Here is a 25189-nt window from a genome sequence, read left to right as displayed (position 1 = left end):
CTTTGGTGGCATGCCTGCGGGAGGTCCGTCGGTCCCGCGGCTTCGGCAGCAATTCGGTGGCAGGTACGCCAAAGGCCCGGGCCCGGCAGACCTCCTGCAGGCATGCCGCCGAATCTGCATTACCAGCGGACCGCCCACAGGCGTGCTGCCGAAAGCCACCTGACTGCCATGCTTGGGGCGGCAAAATACATAGAGCCGCCCCTGACTCTAGACAGTCTGTGCCTGAGGAGATTGTTTCCCCTTCTACTGAGGTGGACGTCATTCAAACTATACAGCCTCCTCTCCCCATAGAAGGTGGACCAATATTCCACAAAACCAAAACCCTCCACCATTTACCTAGCAAACAGTTCACTTCCAGAATCTACCACCTCCTGTCTTCCTTCACTCGTGGGCTGGAAAGGATCTCAGAGAAGACCACTTGGACATTCTTCTTCTTCAGTGTGCTTCTGAGTTCCCTGAAGTAACCTATTATTTGTGAGACATCCTGCAATGCAGTGCCATTACTGCTGATATAAACCATCACCAATAGATCCTTGCCAGTCAATTTCAGAATCCAAGCCAATCTTAGAATGAAGGCAGCACACCATCCTGTTATCCAGCTGTGCCTTGCAGAACATACTTTCAATTTTTCTGAGTATTGAATGTTTCATTGGAAGTTGATGCGAGACAAATTAAGACTGGAAATAAGACATACATTTTAACAATGAGAGTAATTAACCACTGAAACAATTTACAAAGGGTCATGTCTTCACTGACAATTTTTAAATCAAGATTGGATGTTTTTCCAAAAGATATTCTCTAGGAATTACTTTGGGGGAATTCTGTGACCTATGTTATATAGACTAGATTATCATAATTGTCCCTTCTGGCCACAGAATCTATGAACAAGGACCATCTGTCTTCCTTGGACATTTGGAGAACTCTTTATGGGCAAACTTAATTTTCTTAGAGGTTGGGCCAAGCTGCCATGCACGGGTATGTCGCTATATGTCTCTCCATTCCCTTGGGCCAACTGGATCTTGAGAGCTATTTTCCACAGTTTCCATGTTGAGGACTTGCTATTGATTGGAAACTTCTAGCAGTGTGGAATTCCTCCTGGTCCTCTTCTGTCTGGTGGCCACAACCTGTCCATACTCATCCATCTCCAGCTGTGTAGAATGCCACCATGACCTCTTGCCTCTGGTGGTTGCAAACTGCCAGGCCTCCTCTCTGACTCTGACTCTCTCTTTCACTTCTTGGTGGCCAGCTCCTTTCTTCCTTGAACCTGAGGTACTGATGTTTTCCAAACCTAGCTGTTGAGGAACTCCTCAGCTTTTCTGATTCTCAGTAGCATCTCTACTTGCCACTCCAATCTAAGAATCTTTTCCTTCAGTACAGTTAACAATTTGCACTTCATGCAAAGGAAATTCCTTCTGACTTCAGGAAGAAAAATAACATGGCACATTCATTGTAGGTCACCATTGCTGTTCCGTTGCTGGTGTAATCACATGTATTATCCACACCATACATATATTAGTATGCATTAAGCACAAATAGCAATAAGTACAAATATTATAGCAGTTATACAGCCTAAATTGGTCTATACTTTTACTTTAATCCTGGTCCCTTATCCTGAGTATTTTATAACACCTTGAATTAGCTGAAGTAAGTTTTGGCTTATGTAGATAGGATAGCAAGAGGTAGAGCGTAATTTTCATAGAACTGTACTGGAATGTCCCAAAGGAAGAAGACAAGACATAGGATTGTTCTACCCTAGTATAGACCTAGGAAGTGCCTTCACGCCCCTTCATACCTGTAATGAATGTGTTCAGAACAAATTGAAAAGGGGTATACCATGGTACCAGAAAAGCAAGGTGGAAAACTGATCCGTTAAACCTAGTTTTGAATGACATACACTGTACCTTTAACTTGTAAACAGGAAGGTTATAAAAAGATGACTTTAGGGGTGTAAATTTGGGGAGCATACCTTCGGTGTAAGGTGAGTGTAACAATTCTGCGTGAGACAGCATCCCAGAAATAGGTATTATATTGAACCTTTTTTCCTGTATTATATTATTATTGGCTTATAGCAATAAATCTGACTGATACTGGCTATTTGGTCTCTTGACTATATTTCATAACAAATGAAAATGTGGTCAAGCAACTGACTATACAATTTATCAACAGAATGGAAGGAAAAAGCAACAACAGTTGCAGGAGCTCATCAACATGCCACGTTTCAGAGCCCCAGAGAACTTCAGCTTTCACAAACCTTCACAGTGGACATAATGGAAGCAGTATTTTGCATGATTTTGAATTGCAAACAAGCTCCACCAAGAAACTGGAGGTATACAGCTATCTTCTTTAATTTATGCTATGGGGAAGCAAGCACACTTTTAAATCTTTTACTTTTAGTGAAGACAGAAAAATGACTATGAAAGGGTTCTGGCTATGTTTGATACATAATTTATACCTCAAAATTTTGGTTTATAAAAGAGCATGTTTTCAGCAGAGAATTCAAGAACCAGGGAAAATGCTGAATGTTTTATAAGAGGTCTGCATACACTGGCTGAAAACTGATTTGGAACTGTAAAATGTGAACATATCAGAGATGGGCTGGTTATAGGGTTAAGAGATTAAAAACTTTTCACAGCAGCTACAATTAAAAACAGATTCAGTCCTACACACAGCTAGCTAGATAATAAAGCAGTGTGGACTAGTCAAACTTGAAAAACCTGAAACAAGCTTAAAAGTTATAAACAGACACTTGAGTGCTAAAAGTCCTTATCATAAAAACCCCTGAGGCAAAGAGAGAGAGAGAGCTCCCAGGTTAAAACAAACAAATTCTGGCCTACAAGCACAAGGTGTGGAAAAAATCATATCCCAAGAGATGATGCATGTCTAGCCAGAGGCTAGTGTGTGATACTGGGGATAAGCTATACTGGGGCATGCCATCTGCACACCCCTTCCCTCCGACACCCAACCCAACACCACATACACACAACCCCCACACACACTCCTCACCACACACACAAAACCCCCCTGTGCACACACTTCACCACATCCAAACATGCATACAACCCCTGCATTCCCCTCACCACACACACAACCTCCCTGTACACACACCTCACAACACACACAGAACCCCCCCTGTGCAGACCCCTCACCATACACGCAGAACCCCCCTCTGCCCCACACACAATCCACACCACACAGACACACATTAAATTTAATGGTAATTGGACATCCAATTCCTCTATGTGTTTTTTGAAAGTTGCAGCCAAGTTGCTGTGGCTGTCTGTGGCTGTTGTCTGAAAGGTTATATATTGGGTTACCAGTGCTGGTTTTTTTGGTGAAACTAGGTATTTGTTTAAATCATATTTTGAAGATATATATTTTGGTTTTTATAGTTTAATTTTTTTAAATCAATGTTCAAGGCACTTTTCATTTTTATCAGTTAAAAATGCTAGCTCACTAAGGGCTAATGGGAGCAATTAAGTAAGATAAGGCCTTAGCTTTTGAGCAATATTATGTTTTTGCATCACTCTTCATCACAGAAGGTATTGGACCTGATCTTTTCTGGTAATAAGGGTGTGGTACATTCAGAGATTGACATGTAAGAAGAAATCATGCTGGAACAGACCAATCAATCAAAAAGCAGTAAGCCATCCAGCCCAGATGGTGCATATCCAAGAGTAGTGAAGGAACAGGGCTGAGCTTGTAGAACAAATATACAGTCTCTTATTAAATATTGCTACTACAGTGGAGGGTTGGCAGGTAGCAAATGTTGCACCTCTATTTTAAAAAAGGCTTTAAGGATGATCCAGGAAATTACAGACCAGTAAGCCTGACATCTGTACTTGGTAAACTGGTCAAAACTATAATTAAAGAATAAAACATCTAGAAATTCACAATATGACAGAGTCTAACTACCACTGTTTCTGCAAAGGAAAATTATGCCTCACTAATCTATTAGAATTCTTTGAATGTATAAATAAAGTAGGGGATAAACGAGGTCTGGCTGACATGATTTTCAAAAGGCTTTGGACAAGGTCCCTCATAAAAAGCTACTAAAACCTATGTATTTATGGGGTGAGAGGCAAAGTATAGTCATGGATGGAAAACTGGCTATGAGACAGAAAACAAAGAATATGCATAAATGGCAGCTCAATGAAGACCTTGGCACAATGTGCAGCTGCAGTCAAAAAAGCAAACAGGATGTGAGGCTGGATAAGGAATGGGATTGAGAATAACACATAAAATATCATAATGCCACTATATAAATATGTGGTTTGCCTTGTTCTATCATGCTAAGTGCAGTCTTGATTACCCTATCTCAAAAAGGATATTACACAATTAGAGAAAGTTCATAAATGAATGATGAAAAATATTAGACGCCTGGAAAAACTGTCTTATGAAAAGAGATTGAATGTGTTTACTTTACAGAAGAAATGCATAGGACGGTCACAAACAAAGAACCCAAAATAATGAATAATATAGAGTAAGTGGATCTATTCTTCCTGCTTCACAACACAAGTACAAGGGGACACTCACTGAAACAAAAGCAGCAATTTCAAAACTGATAAAAGGAATTACATTTTCACACAATGCAAATGTAGACTGGAACTCATTGCCACAGGGTGTCAAGAATTCAGCAAGATTCAAAGAGGGATAGGAGCTTTATGGAACTATTTAAGAGTTTTTGGAAAGGATAGAAGCCCCACTAATTCAGGGATTAAACCAATAGCTAATTATTAGGGGTTAAGAGAAGACACCCAGAGGAGATGCAAATTATCCCACATCTGTCTACTGCAGGGTTTCTTGCACCTTCCTTTGAAGCATTTGGTGCCAGCCACTGTCAGAGACACGATATTACATGAGATGGACCACAAGTCTGACCCAGTGTGACAATTCTTATGTTCCTCTTTAAGAAATGTTTAGAGAATTAACTTCTAAAGTGTTTTCTTCCTTCCAAGGTACAATTTGCAATTCAGAGAACATTTTTCTTTTAACACTGGAAAAGCTATGAACAGCAAAACTGCACTTTTCAGCTTTTTTCATTGCATGAGGTATTATTTAACATGTCAATAATGTATGTGGGAATATAATGCCATAGAAAAGTTGACAAATAAAAAAAATGGAAAGTTAAAATTATTTACAATCTGTAATTTTCTGTCTTCATTTAAAAATTAACCTTAAATACGGTCTTCATAAATTCACAGTTAAAACTGGAAACTCTTGTTACATGTAAGATAATCCTTCCTATCAGCACAAACATCTCACAAATCCTGTATGTTTTACTTTTCAAATCTTTTTGTAGAGCTCCAACATTTAAAACCAAAACGTTTATTGAGACGTTTTTATTTTGTAAAGGAATTGCTGCTCTATTCCTATCCAGCAGCTTATCTCCTGAGACTAATAAATTCTTGGAGGTGTTCTAGTAGTGAATAAGAATCTGACAGTAGCTATGTCAAGGTTTGCATTTGTATAAAATGTCCTTGTTTGAGTGGAATCTTCCACACAAGTTGTTCATTACAATGACAGCTGCACAGCAATATTCTTAACTTTGCCCACACTTCTCCTATATTGGATCAATTCAGAACCAGTCATGCAGATGTGTGTGTATGTATTTGAACCTTCTTTAATTTCCATGTGTGGCAACCTTGTGTTTGCATTCATGTCTGCAATTCCTGGGTTTTGCCCATAAAAGCATGTCAGCATTTTTAAAATTTGATGACCACAGACTATGAATTGACTCTCACAGACAAACAAAACACAAAAGGAAGAATTGCAAAGATTTATTTAGCGCATTCTGTGCTTGGCACTTAGAAACAGAGTTCCGTGCATAGGGCAAATCTTTATACACCTTTTATTCTTCATACATATTTTACATACACTTTTTATTGCCCTCTTTTATATTCATAATATTGAATCCCCCACTAGGCACATAAATACATTTATACAACACCTCAAAACAAATCTCAATAATATCTGTATTCTGTTACTTGGTATTTGCATTTTCACACAACTTAAATGCTTAGCTCGCACCAAGCTACAATTGTTTTCTTATTTTTAAAGGATTTGAAGAAAAAGGAGAAAAAAAAACAGAAAAGAAAGAAACTTCAAAAGGCAATGATCTATTTGGTAAAACAGAGATCTAATGGCAGGATGGGTGGAGAACACCTGCCCTTATCATTACTTAAATGCTAAAGGTTTTCTATGGCAACTCTTGCATGCAAGATAGATGAAGTTGGCCATACTATATATCTCAGGTTTGCAGAAGAGCAGAGCTCTCTTTTCTTGCCACCATTCACCATGAGCTGAATCTGGAGCTTTTTCTCTTGTTGAGTTGAATGCTGTGGGGCATGTATGTTCCAAGCACAGGTTTTCGTTTCTTTTTGGCTGTACTACTCTGAGTGACATCCACAGGAGTTGCACAGCTGAGACACCTCTCCCCTTCTGTATCATTCTAAAAATGCCCCCCAGTATATGGCAGAGGTTCCACCTCTGCTGACTAGGGTGTTCAAAGAAACATTTAATTTATGAGTTAAAACTCCTCGCTCTGGCTCTCTCTCTTTGTGCAGGCATGGCACCATTGTGAGCTAGACCCATGCAAAGAAAACTGCCTGCTAGACACAGCCAGACTCAGAAAGTAAATATCTTTTTCAGGAGAGAAGTTCCAGTTCAGCAATAATGTTCTGTTACTACAGCGGGGAGAGGGGACCACAGGACTTGTGTTAACTTCAGCAATATGCTAAACCACTCAGGCAGCAAGGAAAAGTCAGGGAAGGAGGAGGCCCTTAACACAATGGCCTCTCATGGGCAGTGCAGCTCTGTACGATGAAGTCTTCAGTGACTTCTTTCCTTTGGCATGGAGGAGATAGCACACGTACAAGACTCCCTTAACATCGAGAGTTCACGCTAATTGAGAGTTAATGCATATACTGTATTTTCTCTGATTCACTCCAGCTTCTCTTAAGTGAGGCCCTTCTCTCTAAAAAGTCCATTTGGTGCAGATGTTCCATTGCAGATGCTTAGGCCCTGGATTACAATGAGCAGCAGAGGCTGTCAGCAGGGGCTTTCCATTGGATTATTTGGAGTGTAATTTAGATGGCTTGTGTTTCCATTGATAATTAAACTACTAGTTCCATTATAAGTTTAAAGGCAAAAAGGTATTGAGACAGAATCACTCATGGAGACAATGAGGGTCTTGCTGCCTTCAGTTCCAAGGAGACAAATCACTGGTTAAACCATGTGCACAGACATCTGTGAAGATGAGCCTGGAACAGCCCCATATTGTCTGTTGTCACAGGTGTTGGCTGTTTGCTGGTTGCTGGATGGAGGACTGATCATGTGCATTCCATGATCTACCCCTGTTGAAAGGTATTGCCTCTCTCCAAAAGCCCCATTGGAAGGGGAAGAACAGAGTAAAGTGCTTTGAGGGGTGGTCAGTTTCTCTGGGCTTGCTGCCAGCCTAGGGGAAGCAGGGAAATTGTATCCATACAGGTTGTAAGGGTTGTGAAGGGAGAAGGCATTGTAGGAGCTCTGCTGCATGTGGCCACCACCAAACATATGTGAAGAAGAAGAGGTGGAGGCAGGGTTGCCTGCTTGCATGACATATTGAAACTGAGAGGCTGGGAATGATCCCAGCTGGCCACCAAAGGCCTCCATCTTACCATTGTTAGGCAGAGAGGAAGGAGTAGGCATTCCTGAGATCAAGGATGGAGTCCTCTGAGGCATGAAGGTTTCTGAGGGCTGAGTGGCAGAAGCAGTACCACTTTGGAGTCGGTTGTACCCACTGTCACTTAGCCCTGGGTAGCTCTGTAAGGCAGCCATGTTGCTTCTGGCACATGGGGGATAATCGGACAGGTTGAGATTGCACAGCTGGCTCTCCCGGCAGCCAACATTGAAAGTGTTGGGGGCCAAGTGAAAGGTTGGAGGGGAACAGGATGGAGAGAGGAGATGAGAGGAGGCAGAGGGTGATGGGGTCCCGGTGCTGGAGGTTGTTGGGGAGGTGCCTGTGCTGCCCCCTGAAAAACAAAACACAAAAGAGGATTTTAAAAGGTTTCACAGCACATATGCAAAACAAGACGGTCCCCTTACAAACCAGCTTCTTTAGTAAACAAACATGTAAGGCAAAATGGCCACTGTAAAAACTAGCCTCTACTAGCTTGCACCTTAGTTTCACAAATGAAATTGCTTGCTCCTTCTTTTGTTATTATTTGATTTTTAAACAGGTTTTCTTCCCTTCTACAATAGGAAAGAGAAGCAAAACACCTTACAGCAAACTCCAGATCAGTGAAAACAGCTGCGGGGAAACCCAACTCCATCTGTCAAGAGATCTGCATTTTACAGGGATATTAATCTAGTGTGCTCTTATTTAAAGTCTTGTCTCACTCTCTACTGGTTTCCAGGAAGACCACCTATTCAGCAGTCTGTACTGCACTGCTACACACATGCTTTATCATCAGCACTGTAGGCCTGTGGCAGGAAGTGGCTGAGAGCATGTAGGATTTTTACAGCATTCCATGATTTTCTGTGATGGCTCATTGTGGAGTCAATAGTACTGATTTAAGCCACAGGATAAGTTACACTAAAAATGGACACTGGTTACAAGCTACAGTGTGTTCTGCACAGCAGATGAATGATATGTTTGAATAAGGTTCTTCCATCATCTGCTTCAACTTTAAAATCGTACTGGATTGCATGCCCCTCATTTACTATTAATGATTATTATAATTTCTTTTACGGTATTAACTATATTGCATAATAAGCATGTGCCTGGTGCCATACAGAGAAATAGAATACTTTTCCCCTTTGAGCTGATAATATGAAGAAGCTGAAAACACAATAATATGAGAAGAGAACATACCAGGAAGGGATGTGGGAAAGTGGATGAACAATGACAGAGGCATGGCTTTGGGGAGTGCAATTTTCCACTGAGCACAGACTGTAGAAGATATTTTCTTTCAAATGCTTCTTTTTATGTGTTGCATATTTCTTTATTTGCAGGGTTTGCATGGAAGAGCTTTGCAGAAGAAGTATAGGGAAGCCAGAGGAGTGATATGGTTAGAGGTGTGATGGGACCAGAGCAGAGGGAGAGGAAGATGATTGTAGAAGCTGAATTTTGATCAGACTGGAAGGGACCAGAGAAGAGGCAGGGGCATTAGAGAACAGGAAGATACAGTAGTCAAGGTGAGAGCTGACCAAGGTAAGGAGAAGGATTTTGGCAGTGAGTTTCATAAGGAAAGGACAGATTCTGAGGTACTGTCATGGGAAAAAATAAGAGGAGTTGGAGACTGCCTGGACATGTATAAAAATGAGAGAGGATTGAATACAGCACTGAGGCTGGGCACCTGGATGATGAGGATAGTGTAGCTATTGTCAGTGATTGAAAGACAAGTTCCGTTTTCACCATGTTGAGTCTGAGTGGTGGGACATTGATGATGCTACGTTAGAAAGCGATTGAATATTTGAGATGAAACTGAGTGGGGGAGGTCAGAAGGAGATATGTTTTTATTTTCACATCTATTTGGAATGAGAACCAGAAATGGTGAAATACAAGAAGAAAGGCGGGTCTTGGGTATTTCCTGTCAATACAGCAAAGGAGGTTCTGGAAATCATGAAGTAAAACCTATTCTTATGAGATCTGCAGCCTAGTTCTGCAAACTCAGCCTGGATAGCTCTGATAAGCATCCAAACTTTTGGGTGATTATCAGAACCGAACTACAATTCTGAATCATTCTAATGTCCTCTCATCTGAAAATTTCTACCTCACTCTGAGTAAACTGCAGAAAAAAACTGTCCTCAAATATTCGTTCAAAAGTAAATTTTGATTCAACAGCATTTAAGGACCTTCACTTTCCAGGAACATTCAAGTATTCAAACTTTCCTAGCATGTGTACTCATGAAAAGCACATTTGAGCTTGACTGTTCAGAGCTTCACTGTAAGTGAATTCAGAATTTTGTATTTGGTTGTAAAATTTGCAGTTCTTTGTCTGTTTGTTAGTTAAACAAGTCACTCAGTTAGGCAACAGATGCAATACCATGTGATATGTAATGAACCAACACAGCAAAAATGTCAAAATGCGATGATCTGAAATGAACTTTTTGTGAACAATCTGCAGGCCATTAATTATATGATGACAGCATTTGAGAATAAATATGAACAACAAATAATTTCTGTGAATTTTGTGAGAATGTTGAGATCCGTTTGCAGTAAAATTTGTTGAATAAATTATTTATTGTGACTAATTCACTGACCTCTTCTTCTTACACTATGATGAACCTGAGAAAATGGTGTAGAAAAGCAGCATAAACTACTGGCTGCGATATATGCTAGGCTTGAAATGTTTGTTCAGGAAATTGGGATAGAATCTTATCCACAGTAGACATTCCACTTCCTCAAAGCAAGGATGCAAAGATCTATATTAGTGGTATTGCAAAATGTAATAATTGTATTGTACACCTAACATTGCCCGTAAACAGGAATTAAAGTGATTCCGCCCCAAGTCATCCCCATCCACTGACCAGCAATGAAAATCCAGTAATTAAGACAAAGCCAACCTAAAAAGGTATTTTGCACTAGCCCCTAAAAATGGCCAGGATCTGATGGACACAACAATGGAAGCAATTCCAGAGCTGACGACAGCTCACCTCAGGCGTTCAACCCTAAGCATGGAACACAAGAGTTTTCTGGCAAGTCCCAACTCTGAAGAAGGCATGAGGCTGAAGTAGTCACCTGAGTAGTGAGGTGCTAGGTGATTTATAGAGGATAACCATTGCCTTTATTTGCCATCTGAAGCAGGATGGAAGACAACACAGGGCATGGAGTACAGGAGTCATGTATTCATATCAGCTTGCCCTGCTTAAAAGACGAGCAGCGGCATTCTGCACTAGCTGAAGTTTCTGAGCTGTCCTCTAGGGTAGCACTCAATAACCCGTATCAGCCAGATACGGTTAGTATTTTCCTAGAGTTGACATTTGTAGTGTCTGGTTCTTGGAAAAATGGTTAATTCCCACTTTAGAAAGCACTGAGTCCAGCAAGTGCACACCCATCAAACTAAGGCCTTGCAAAAGGCTGTGTGGACATTTTATTTCATTTTAAATGAGGCATAGTTCAGTTTAGCTTAAATCAATTAAAAATAGGTTTAAATTAAACCAAAACAAGTCATTTTTAAACTGAAATAAGAATGTCCACACAGGGATTTGCATCAGTTTTAACTAATCCAGTTTAACTAAACTGGTGCACATTTGTGTATAGACAAGGCCTTAATCACACTTGACCTAAGCCTTAAAATTTGGCAGGCCAATTCTTTTAACACATTTTCTCTTCTAACAACTCCCCTCACTTTTCAGAAGTTCCTCATGCCAAGACACCTGGTTTACACTGAAATACATGTTTAAACAATTTTTTGCACTGGTTTCACTGAACTGGTTTAAAATGACACCTTTAGGGCTTGTTTACATGGGCAGGTAATGCTCACTACAGGATTGAGATTTCTAAAGTGCACTGATGTGTTGCACACTAATTGGTCCATGTAGTGCACACTGCAAATTCCCTAAGGTGCTTTAAAGTAGCACTGTTTGAAATGGCACTATGTTGAAGTGCACTTGGAAAATTTTAGTGCATACTAGCAGGGTCTACACGGACTAATTAATGCACATGTTATGCGCATTTCCCCATCATGTAGACAAGCCATTAGTCAAACTGGTGCAAATCTGCATGTCAATAAGCCCTTAGGATAAAATTTTCAAAGACACTTGAGTGACTTAGCAGCCCAATTCCCAGCTTCAAATGTGACACAGGTGTAGGAGCTAGGCAAAAGAATGCATTTCTCAGGGCACTGACACTATTCGTGAATTCAGGTTGAATTCAAAATACCGTTTTGGCTGGAAAAATTTCATTTTTTCCCTTTTGAAAAGTCAAAACAGTTCATTTCAACCATTTGGAGCTCATTTTAAAGTGGAGGGGTTTTTTTCTTCAAAATTTAGCTATATGGTTTTTTTTTAGGTGAACCTCTCTCCTGAAAATTCCATGAAGTCTCTCCACCCCCCACCCCGCACAGCGAAATTCTTTTCTGATCTAAAAACACCCTGAAAAAACAAAATGAAAACAAATTTTGTTTTGTTTCAGTTTAATTTTGTTTCTGCAGGGTTTTGATACAAAAAAAAGTTTTGGGGTTTTGTTTTGGTTTTTCATTTTGGCAACAAAAGAAAACAAAAAAGTCCGTTTTGGTTAGAAACAAATTGAGTTTTTGTTTTTTTGTTTTCGGTTTTTTTTTCCAGATTTTTTGGTTCAGACCCTGAACCAGAAAAACAATTATTTGCTCAGCTTGACTTAGGAGCCTAAGTCTTATTGGCTTTCAGTGACACTTAGGCTCCAAGCTGCCTAAGTCCTTTTTGAAAATGGGCTTGGGGCCAGATTTTTAAAGGTATTTAGGCACCTAAAGATGTAGATATGAGCCTAATGGGATTTTGAAAAGCTCCTATTTGCCTAAGTCCCATTGAAATCACACTAGATGCTTTTCAAAATTTTACCCTTTTAGTTGTGACATTCATTAGATGACTGCATGCATACAGGGAACGGATGTGTTGAGTAAGAAAACATAATTCCCTTTCCCCCCTCCACACACACAACAAGAGATCTTATTTCAACTTTCCAAACCACTTTGCCTTTGCACAGAGAACACGAATGAAAATGATAACCCAAAGGTGAACATTTCAGGAGGTTATGAGTAAGTGAGGGTTTATGCAAACTTATGTAACTTTAACCATACTGGTCACTCCTGAGTGGTTGCTATTAAAAGAGTACCATAGTTAATATTTATTCTGCATACCCTCCACTGTTCAGAAGCCTTGCTGACAAGTAAGGTTTTTTGTTTTAGCCATCCATTTATGGAGTATAATCATGTATAATACAGGACTCCTGCATTAATCAAATCCCAGTGGAGGTCCTGAAGCTAGTAGTTTAATATATGACAGATTTTCATGTGCTGTAACCGAAACTATATACTGTGCATAAAAGGTGCTCTCCTCCCTTTCTGTTGTCCTTCCAAACTTTGCATTACAAATATGACTGACAAGCAACAGACTTCTCCCTCGCATGCCCTCTCTATATCTCTATCTGCTTTGCCTAATTTTCAAGAACTCAATTGCACAGAAATCTAAAAATGGCAGAAAGCTGGGAAGAAGAGAGACACCAGAGAGTTCTTCACCACATTACCCCTGCAACCTCTCAGATTAGTTTAGTTTCTTCTTTCTGCCTGCACTACCTCTCCGACCGTGGAGATGTTCAGAAATTACATAGCTTTGATGCCTCTTTCTAGGCGTCTCAATTCCAGCAGGTGCAGTGCTATGTGACCTTCCAATGGAAAAGAAGTCCGGAGTGTTCACAAAAAAGCAATGCCCTTGGCTTAGCAGTTCCATCCAGGCTGCCATTCCTGTGCTGATTATCCTCACAATACTGAGTACTGAATTTGTGAGTCACTGGAATCCAATCCCACATTTCCTGCAAAAGTCAATGGAATTTTCCACCCGTGGGTATCAGCAAGCTAAGAATGGAAGCAATACAAATTGCTTCCCAGATCTGCAATGTGCTAGACTCCATCCATTTCTTTCTTGGTTCTGGGAACTATATCTTCTCCCTTCATGGGGTGATGAGACCAATCTATTTCTCCATAAAGATTTGCTCCATAAGAACATAATTGCTTGTTTCCTCACTACAATTTTTGGCCAATCATTGAATTATCAATTCACGGCAAGATCTTCAAAAGGATAGAGATGAGGCTGAAAGGCTGTTTGCACAGTTGTTGAATTGGCAGAGAAACAGCCAAGATTTTTAAGAAGCTCTTTTCAGTCTCACGTATGATTCTATGAAAAGGTCCACAGAAGGGCAACAAAGATGGTTACAGGGATGAATTTAGGAGGAGAAGGGACTTATTAGAGGACACACACACAAAGAATTAGACATTGAGACATTCAGCGTTAGAAGGGTATAATGAAAGCCGAGCTGTCACTTCTTTTAAGATGCCTCCAAGTCTAAGAATCTGTAGAAATATTAGTAAATTTAGAACCAGGAACAATAATACTTTCCATTTCTATAGGATTTCTGAAGGGTCACCCTATAGTTCACCTTGACCAAACGACATGTTAAAGCAACAACTTACCCTGTTTACACCAGGATTTTAAAATGTGCTAGCGATCAGATGTTAAGACCAAGACCAAAAAGGGGCTAAGAACCCACAGTGCCAGGCTCCCAGTCCTGCATGCTAATCACTAGGCCATGCTTTCTTAAAGGAAAAGAGACAATAACACCCATACGGATAGTCTGTCACACAATGGCGTGTGCCCATCATGACAGCCACAGGGTTTTCCTGTACTGCATCCACACTCACTCAACCAGATGCTCATTGTAGCTCATTGTCAGCCTTCGGCATAGCCAGCAATAATGTAGTAAATAGATCTGTTTCCTAGACCATACATCACCTATAGAAATTAGTTACAGATACAGACCTATTAATCTGATTCATCTCTGTGGGATCCACAGTGAGCTTCCAGGACACCCTAGAGGAGAAACTGTCTAGCATCAAGAATAGTGCATTGACCACTACAACAATCAGTTGGACACAATCATTGATATACTAGCCACAAAATGGCCACTGCCCCAATGATGTATATCAGACAAAGTATGGATGCAAAATAATGAATACTTGTGGCACCCTTCTGTGTTGGATATCGAAATATGCAAGGAAATCCTGCAATTTTGCTGCTAAGATTAATCAAATCTGAGATAGTCTCCTCAGCACCCAACAAACCAAGCGGAGACAATGACCAGTGGCCCTTAAACATTCTTGATAGAGTTCGGTACAGTCCAGCAGAGGTCCTGGAAACTCTAGACCAGTACAGGCTAAGCAGATCCCTGCCCCCAGGCCTACTGCTATGCAAGATTTTTGAATTGTGGGGGGAAAATATAGTAATACTATCTCAAGCCCAACACAAGCTATCTCAAGCCCAACATAAGCTCCACTTATACTGAAATAAAATGCCATTCACAGTAGCTTGTGCAATTCTTCATAATATGACTATCCCTTTTCTCCCTTGTGTGAGTTGATTAACAGTGAAATTGATAACATTTAAATTCTGTAATAAGGCTTCAGAGTTAACACCAGCAGTTCACCTGGAGACTCTGGTCAACTCAGGAGCCTCTGATAATTTTATGGAGGAGGATGTGGCTAAGGCCCATGGGATCCCTGCAGTGTGTAAGAATTCTCTGTATCTGGCGGAAACCATTTATGGGTTGCTCCTAGCCTTGGTGCTGGTCATCCACCAGACCACCCATTAGCAGTAATTACTCTTCTGGGGCACTGGGACCGTCTTCGGTTCGGGTTGATTCAGGGCCCGCCACTCTCCGGTCATCCTGGGAATGCCCTGGCTTGTTGCCCATGACCTCCCACAAACAACAGCCTTGCACTTTTTACTAGTGCAAGCTCACCCCATCCATGTCCTCACCGACTACAAGAACCTTGAATTTCTGAAGATGGTTCAGCACCTATTTCAGCGCTGGTCCTGCTTCTTCACACGAATCAACTCCATGGTGGCCCAAAGACCAGGAATGGGAAGGCAGATGCATTATCACAAAAGGCTGACAAAGTTGGCGCATTTTATACTATGTTGCGGTCTCCCCACTGCCCAGGAAACAGTCCATCTGAAACAACATCTTTCACCTTCATGGACTGCCCACAAGTGTAATATCTCACCAAGGGTCCCAGTTCGTTTCCTGCTTTTGCCAGGAATTTTTGCATCTATTTGCTTACCATCCCTATCATATCAATGGCCAGGCAGAGAGAGTGATACCTATGCTGCTTCCTAAATTACAACCAGGGCAATTGGCTGGCACTCATTCCCCAGGCAGAATTTGCCTACAAGTCCATGCATGCCATCACCCACCAGACCTCTTTCTTCACAAATGCCCACTGTTGCTGACCTCACTGCACACATCCACCAAGTACACCAAGAACTCAGGCACTGGTTAGCACAGACTAACACAGCATACACGCGCCCACTGACACTGTCAGCTGACCCCTAACCTCAAGGTCAGGGATAAGCTTTGGCAATCTGTCCAAAACCCTTGCTCCCACTTATCCATCTGAAAATTGGACTTCACATACTTAGGGATCTTTTGCAATCATGGAACAACTTAACCTGGTAGCCTTTCAATGGCAGCTATAAGAATCCCTCAAGGTCTACCTTGTGTTCTCTCTACTGAAACCTTTCACTGAGAATCTCTTCCCATAATGCACTACTCCTCCCCCTCTGCCGATAACCAAATAGGACGAAGAGGAATACATGGGCCAGCAGATTCTAGAATCCCACCAAGCCTTGGGAAGACTCCAATATCTGATTGACTTGGAGGGATATTGCGTTTGTGGTAAACCATCCATGCCCCAGACCGCCTGAGCACCTTCCACCAGACCTACCCAAAGAAACACGGCCCAAGGTCTCCTAGGGGTACTGTCAGGCACCGGACCAGCTAGGAGCAGCTGCTGGCCTTCTCCCTGACTAACTGCGCTGCTAGGCAACCAATGAGCCCAGCTGCACTGCCTTAGAACTCTCAGAGTGGCCACAGCCCCTGATTGGCTGCTGGGGTAGCAGTCCTGTTTATAAGCCTGGCCCCCACAGCCAGTCAGTGGCTGCTCAGCACACACCACACCTGCAGCTGCGCTTGCCCTTCCTCCAGCCCTTGTTCCAGTCTCTGCTCCAGCCCCTGCTCCCCTCTGGCTTTGACCCCCAGCTCTGCCTCTGATTTATGACCCTGGATGACCCTCAGGTTCTGGCATTCAGCTTCTATCTCTCCGGTACTTATCCATGGCTACGTTTCTCGCTTACCACTCTGGTTTACCGTCTCCAGCTCTGGCATTTGGCCTCTGCCCCTCCAGTACTGACCCTCAGCTCATTTCCTGGACTCCATCCACCCTGGACCCAGCAGGCCAAACTTTCACCTTCACTACTAGGCCTGATCGCCCACAGCCTGGTCAGCAATAGTATTGCACTGCACTACACTGGTTATATTTAAGTTGCATATGGAAAGTTATCTTAACTTTTAATTATGGAATTATAGATTCTGGATCACCAAACTGCAGCGTCCCCAAAAAGCAACAGTTTGTCAAGCTACCAGAAGGTGGCCCAGTTTGTCCTCATTTAAAGGAAGCAATGCTGTCCATATGAAGTATACAATAGTCTGACTCACACTTAGGAAACAGGCACTTCATTCCAATAACTCTGCCAACAATTGCCCTGTTTCTAACATCTCTTTCTAGGGCAAACTAGTCAAGATGATAATGGAGACCAAACCCTAACATCTGACCTCTGCAATTATCCTAGACCACACACAATTGCTTTTCAGACCAGAGACAACACCATGATAGCTGTTGTGACACTTGTTAAAAAAATTATGGCAATGGACAGGTGGTAAATATCCAAGCTTAAACATCCATGGATCTCTCAGCTGCCTTTGACTTCATCAGCTATGTTCTCATGGGAGAAACTCTTTTTGTGATCTCAGACAAATCCCAAAGAGACTTGACAGGCAATTGGTCTTCTTCCCCCCCGCAACCCCTCTCTCTTCCCCAAGAACCCTTGTATGTGGAGTCCTGCAGGGTTCAATCTCATTTACTTTTTAGCACAAACACCCACACCTGCATACACATTCACTCACAATCTTTATTTCAGCAAATGTGGTTACCGCATTGACCCAGGGTTACCAGGGCCCGGTAGAAATAAGCACATGCATAAACAGTATTGCAGGGGTTCTCAACATTTTTCTTTCTGAGGCCCCCTCCAGGATACTATAAAAACTCCATGGCCCACATGAGCCACAATAACTGGTTTTCTGAGTATAAAAGCCAGTGCCGGCATTAGGGGGTAGCAACCAGGGTAACTGCCTGGGGCCCCACGCTACAGGGGCCCCATGCCACATGAAGCTATATTGCTCAGGCTTCAGCTTCAGCCCCAGGTGACATGGATCAGGGCCCTGGGCTTCAGACCCATGTGTTGGGGCTTCGGCTTTCTACCCTGGGCCCCGGCGAGTCTAATGCTGGCCCTGCTTGGCCTTCTTGTGGCCCCCTAGGGGGCCCTGGGCCCCTGGTTGAGAATCACGGCAGTATTGAATAGCAAGTGGCTCAAACTCAGCCTAGGTAAAACCAAGGTGATGCCTATCAGAAGAGAGGAACACAGAGAAAGACTAGCTAGAAAATCAGCATCACCTTCAATTCATGGCTTCTTTCTTTCAACTGTCAAGGTACCATGCAGCCTCGGGTTCCTTTTGGACTCATCTCTGTTTCTGGAACTACAGTCTTATTCCATTTTGCCAGTAAAATAGCCAGATCATGTCTTCTTCTTGGCTGAGGACCACTTTGGTCCATGCCTGTGTCAGCTTTAAGTTACACTGCTACAATGCACTCTACCTTGGACTGACTGTGAGAGCTACACTGAAATGCCAGTTTGCACAAGACCCAGCATCCTGCCTATGAACAAGAGAGCGCAATGAAAGCACATTACATCAATGCTCCACACACTTCTTTGACTCCCTATTCAGTTCTAAATCTATTTCAAACTCCCAGACCTAATCTTGAAGGCTATTAATGGGCTGCGACATGGAGAAAGATAGTCTCTCCACCTGTGACACACAAGACAGCTGAGATCAATGGGGATGCTGCAATTAATAGGGCTGAGGAGCAGATGGTACAGTGTTCTCAGCAAAGGCCCATTTCAGAGCAAAGATGTTCCATTTGAAAGGAATGATGCCTTAAAAGTCATTGTTTGGCATTAAAATTTTGAATTTTGATGGATTTTTAATGTGAAAATAGCTCTTTAGTGAACAAATGAACTTTGAGGGGTACAAGATAGTTGAAATACTATTTCCCATGAATATTTTGCCAGCTTTGCAATTCTGCTCAGGAGGAAATCTCTCCCACCAAGTAGAGTAATGCACAATGGGCTGGGTGCATTCATTTTTACTTGTTGCACATTTTGTTTGCTTTCATATGAAGCATCAGGTACTATTCATTACCACAATGCTGGTGAGATATGGGACTTAATGGTCTAATCCAGTTTGTTTAATCCTATGTTCTTACAATTATTGTTAAAGATCTGCTCATCTTAGTGTTTTGTGGGGACCAGACATGTATAGAGGAGCCAGCAACAGCTCTTTCAATGTTGGAAAGTGACATAGTCCAGAGTTATTGGACTCATATTTTATTTATTATTTGTTTTATGTTCTTTGTTAGAGTTAAGAATCCAAGCCACATATTTTTTAATAATGAGAATCTGGATCAGGTTCAGTCTAAATTTAAAAAATATATTCCAATTAAAGAGTTTAATAGATTCATGGCTTTCCCCCCATCTCTTTGCCATATGCATTCAATAATCCCAAGTTCTTTTCCCCCTGGTAATAAGTAGATTTCAGTGACGGTAACATCATGCTTCAAAAGTTCAGTTGGATGGAGGTCTGTTATCATTGTGGCAAACTCCACTTACTGCAAAACTGGGACTCATTTGGACCCTCTGGTCCTCAGGAAACATTCTGTGCTCAGCCCTGAAGGACTTGCTGGTTCTTGGACAGAAGCAGCATGGCCCCTCACTGCGACGTCCATGTGGTGACCTCTAAAGCACCAATCCTGCACAGGCTTCCATATGCGCTTAACTTTCCTAGTGAGTATCCCAATAAAGTCAGTCAGACACATGTGTAAGAAAGGGTACACAAATGTGCCAATGTTTGCAGTATCATTTGTGTGATTTCAAATGCAAACAGAAACCTGTTATTTTTTTAAATGGCAGTGTTGCTCAGTCCTTGTGTAGGATAACGGCATCCACTGCACTAGATGTTTGATTCTGGGCAACGTCACCGTGGGCTCTGTCAATGCATAAGTTCAGTCAAAAAAGCAAACAATGGTGCCTATGGAATGGGATGGAGAATTGTATACAGCAAATATTATAATGCCTTTATATAAATTAATAGTGCGGCCCCATCCAAATACTGCCAGCAGTACTGGTCACCCCATCTCAAAAAGGATAATGAAGAATTAGAAGGGACAGAGAGAAGTGCAATGAAAAGGATTCAGGGCCTGGAAAAATTTTCATATGAGGAGAGATTGAAAAGATTGGGATTGTACAATTTACAAAGGAGATGACTAAGAGGGTAGATTATAAAAATTTATAAAATAATGAATGCTAGAGAGGAGATAGATCAGCAGCTTCTGTTCTCCCTGTCTCATAACACAACAAGGAGACATTAAGTTAAAAGTGGCAAATTCAAAACTGAGAAAAGGAAACACTTTTTCACACAATGTGTGATTAAACTGTGGACCTCACTGGCACATAAAGTTGTTGAGGATCTGCTAGGTTAAATAGCCCTGTAGTACCCAGTATTTTCTCCCCATGAAGGTCTGTAATCAAGTCACCTCTCAATCTTCTTTATGATAGGCTAAGTCTCTTACTATAAGGCATTATCTTCAGATCTCAGACCATTTTTGTGGTTCTTTCCGGAACACTTTCCAATTTTTCAACATTCTTTTTAAAACATGGACACCAGAACTGGATGGAGTATTCCAGCATTGGTCTCACCAATGCCATATACAGAGGTAAGATCACCTCCCTACTGCTACATGGTACTCCAAGGATCACATTATTCCTTTTTGCCACAGCACTGCACTGGGAGCTCATGTTCAGTTGTTTGTACAAAATGACCCCTAAATCCTTTTCAGAGTCACTGCTTTCCAGGATATAGCCCCTTCCCCCCTTGTATAGGTGTGGCCTACATTCGTTGTTCCTAGATGTATGACCTTGGAATTGGCTATATTAAAATACATTTTGTTTTAATAGGCCCATGGTACCGAGGGATCCAGATCGCTCTGTAGGACTGCTCTGTCCTCATCAGTATTTACCACTCTTCCAAACATTGTGCCATTTGCAAATTTTATCAGCAGTGATTTTATGTTTACTTCCAGGTCATTGATAAAAATGTTGAATAGCATCAGGCCTAGAACTGATCTCTGTAGAACCCTGTAAGAAACACGCCCATTCAGTGATGATTTCCCCATGGACAACTACTTTTTGGAATCTGTCAGTTAGCCAATTCTTCATCCATTTAACATGTGCTTTATTAATATTGTATAGGGTTAATTTTTTAATCAGAATATCATACAAGTCAAACGCCTTACAAAAGTCTAAGTATATTACATCTACACAGCACTTTTTATACTTTATCAACCAAACTTGTAATCTCATCAAAGAATTGAATCAGATTTGTTTGACAAGATCTATTTTGGAAAGGGTCTCTGACCTGGGTCCACAAAGGGCCCCAGGCTCCTACTGCAATTCCCAAAGCCTGAGATAGGTGCCTCAGCTCCTTATTCAATGAATAGGGAGACAAACACCTAGGAATGGAATCCACAAAAGCCAGCACTCTAGGTGGTGAGCTGCCTAAGTTAGCCAATGGGCGATGCCAATGGGAGAGGTGTGTCCTGAACTACTCCCCTCTGACAGAGATAGGCGTCTAAATCCAGGTTACAGGGTGCATCTATCTTTGCTAGTGATCCACAAATAGGAACACATCTCCCGGTACCTAAGTAGTTTCTTGTGAGAAGGACTTAGGCCCCTTTCCACACAAAAGAGCCAGAGGAGGAAGAAATAGATGTGGTTTTGCTCCCTCCCCCCCCCCAAACCCCATAACCTTTAGCTCAGTAGGAAGAGCACTCACCTGGGATGTAGAACACCCATGTGCAATTCTCCCATCTGCCAGAGGGGGCAAAAGGATTTGAATTGGGGTCTCCTACTTCTCAGGTAAGTGCTCTAACCCCTGAGCTATGGGATATTCTGGTGTGGGGCTCCCTCAGTCTCTCCTGTTGATGCTGTTCCACTGTGGATAAATCCTTAAAAGAGTCATTGGGCAAAAGAGAAAGAGCAAGAGAGCCTGGTGGCTAAAGCACCCACCTTGGAGGTGGGAAACTCAGGGTCCAGTCTCCCAGCTCTAATGACTCTTTCATTATTTACACAAAGTGGAGCAACTTTAATAGGAGAGAGTCACAGACTGAGGGCAGCCTATATTAGAATTTCCCAATCCCATAGCTTAGTGGTTAGAGAACTCAGAGATGTGGGAGTCCTCTGCTCAAATCCTTTCTCCCTCCCTGCCTGAGGGAGGAATAGAGAGCAGATCTCCCACAGCCCAACTGAGTGCTCTAATACCTAGTAACAAGTTATATAGTGGGCACAGGCAGCACCACCACCTCCTCCTCTAGCTGCATTTTGAATTGTGACCAATCTCTTAGAGATGCTCAGAGGCTGCCTACTGGAATGGGCCTCGCAGGCAAGAGAGGTGGATGAATACCTATCTTCCCCCAGAGCATGGTGACTCTGATGAGAGATAGGTGTCCGGACACTGAGATGGAGGTAGCACTGCTCATGCTCAAAGGTAGAACCTGGTGCCAAGGGAACTGGTGCCAAGTGAGTTTAGGCACCTACAGGGTTGGGCAGCAGCTGAGCAGGAGTTTCGTGGATTGCAGTAGAGCCTAAAACCAGGAATTAAGGGCCTAAGTACATTTGTGGATCTGGGGCTCTGAGTTTCTAGACACCATTGCCATCACAAGAGAAAATAAGCAAATGAGAAATTAAAAATCACATTCCGAACTATAAAATCTATTTTTTAAGAGTCCCACGGGCAAGCAGTGATGCTGCAAATGCAGGTCACTTCTCATATGCTATTTATGACCAACTGGGAATACTGTTGGAAGGTGGAAGCAGGGCCGGCTCTGGCTTTTTGGCCGCCCCAAGAATAAAAAAACAAAAACAAAACAACAACAACAACAACAAAAACCCGGGGGCGGCCAGAATGGCAAAGCAAAAAAAACAAAAAACAAAAACCAGTGATCTGTGCGCCGGAGCGTGGGTGCAGGGGGACTGGCTAGAAAAGGGGAGGGAGAGTGAGCGGGCGGGAGAGAGAGAGAGAAGGGGGGCGGCCAGGGCTACAGTGGGGCGCTGCCATGCAGCCCCTCCCACAGCGCCGCACGCCGCCTGCTGCCTGGGCTCCGCTCCGGTCGGCGGGGAGGGAAGGACAAGGACTGCCCTGACGGGCTTGCTGCAGGGCGCTCCCGTCCTCCGCGCCGCTGCCGCCCCCTACAGGGCGGCCAGAGCGGAACAACAACAACAAAAAAGCGGCCGTGCCGCCCTAGGATTGGGCGGAATGCCACCTCGTTCAATCTGCCGCCCCAAGCACCAGCTTGCTCGGCTGGTGCCTGGAGCCGGCCTTGGGTGGAAGGAGTGTTGTAAGAACTGTGATAGCAATAAAGTGTGGCTGTTGCAGGATCTGCTTCCTGTTAGGAATGAAGATCAGGTACAGACTCTTCCTGTTACTCCAGGGGACATGGCTGTTCTACACCATTACACCACAGTACAAACCACAGAATTCTATTAACCAAGAACCCTGCCCATCTATTCTGATAGTGGATTTTAATATGTAAGGTTTCAGGGCAACACCCTCTTACTGCTCAATAAAGTTAAGAGTCATGATTTCCAGAGCATAGGAAAAACAACAATGATGGGGCAAAATCAGCAGATACATTGAGAGTAGCATAAAATTAATTAAAAACAGTATTCCCAGTTGGTCATAAATAGCATATGAGAAGTGACCTGCATTTGCAGCATCACTGCTTGCCCATGGGACTCTTAAAAAATAGATTTTATAGTTCGGAATGTGATTTTTAATTTCTCATTTGCTTATTTTCTCTTGTGATGGCAATGGTGTCTAGAAACTCAGAGCCCCAGATCCACAAATGTACTTAGGCCCTTAAGGTGGAATTGACAGCTCAGCATTCTAGAATTTACATGCCATATCAGAAAGGGTACATTTCACTGGTGTCACAAAGGGCCCCATCCCAAAACGGGCACTTACTGCATGCAAAACATGCAGTTGTGGGAAGTAAATGGATTCCAGAAACTTGTCAGTCTCTCTCACAGGTGCCATACAATCACCCATTTTAAGAGGCCATTGCATGCTCTGTTAACAATTTATGTGCACATTTATTAAAATAATGCCCAAAACTTTTGAAATCATAGATCTCAAGGTGTATAACAGAACTGCATACAACCCAAAATTTTCACCCTTGGGGCCTAAACTTAGGCACCTACATCCATATTTAGCCCCCTAAATTATCAGGCTGGCTGATCTTCAGAAGGGCTGAGCCCAAACAGCTCCTACTGAAGTCAAGGATGCTAAACAGTAACCGTGGACTTACCTGTCACATCATTTACAAAATCCCAAGTGGTTAATAGCAAGAAAATGAATAGCTAAGGACATCATATGGCTTGCTCAGCATAAGTCCGAGAGGTGGCTTTAAGCCCAGGGTTCAGCAACTGAGTCCTACAGTCTGATCTATTTGTGCTAGCTGCCCAGGGCCCTCCGGGTCTGTTCCAGCTGCTGGGGATCAGATGGATGCACAGATGCCACAGCCAGGCCCCCATCCCACAGGCTGGGGAGAGAGGGGTGTAGAAACCTCGGAGGCTCTATGCCACTCGAGGATTCCCTTTGGCAGGGTGAATCTTTAGATAGTGGGATTCACTAGCTTTAGGATTGCTTTGTGTTGCCAGCATGGTGCAAAGCAGACCTAATGCTCCAGAGAATCAGGACCTAACACCTTTAACATTTTCAATTTTGTTCAGACTTGACATGATTCTTCAGTCTTCATGAGAGCCCCAAACTGGTCAAGGCTGACGAACATCAGTTATGTAGTTTTAAAGTTATTTAGATATAAGACTGGCAAATCAGGGGTCCCAAATGGGGACAACTTATTTAAGGCCATCCTGAACCTCGTGGGCTGCAGAGCAGCTAGTGGTGGGCTGCAGGGAACTGGCCGGTCAATGATGCTGGCTCTCTTCCTGGTTTTTCAGCTGCCAAATTGCATTAAAAGAAGCTAAAAATACATTAAATACTTTCCTTTCCTAACATTACTTCACCATGTAAGCAATTGCTGTAGTTGCTACTAGGATGTTATTTGATAACCAGTGGGAGGGGAAGTGAACAGTGCAATCAGAAATAGGAAGCAGGTAGTCCAGCCAATCTGCAGTAATGGGGGGGCAGGGAGGTTGTTTTAATGATCATGAGTAGAAGGGGAGGTGTCCATAAGACAATCTTTTTATTAAAATGTGGTCCACGTAAAGA

At 42.5% G+C, this 25189-nt stretch overlaps 1 protein-coding gene across 1 annotated transcript in view; it reads right to left on the bottom strand.

Annotated features, from left to right (window-relative positions):
- Window positions 1–5870: 5870 nt before the first annotated feature.
- TBX15 (T-box transcription factor 15) overlaps window positions 5871–25189 on the bottom strand; it is a 130103-nt gene continuing 110784 nt past the window's right edge. The window contains exon 8 of the mRNA XM_034766874.1: window positions 5871–8009. Within this exon, the coding sequence (XP_034622765.1) occupies window positions 7225–8009 (785 nt within the window). The 3' untranslated portion in view covers window positions 5871–7224. The remainder of the gene's footprint in view (window positions 8010–25189) is intronic.

Source organism: Trachemys scripta, chromosome 1 (assembly GCF_013100865.1).
Source record: "Trachemys scripta elegans isolate TJP31775 chromosome 1, CAS_Tse_1.0, whole genome shotgun sequence".
NCBI lineage: Eukaryota > Metazoa > Chordata > Testudines > Emydidae > Trachemys > Trachemys scripta.
The sequence above is the reverse complement of the archived record's forward strand: the minus strand, read 5'-3'. Positions and strand labels throughout refer to the sequence as shown.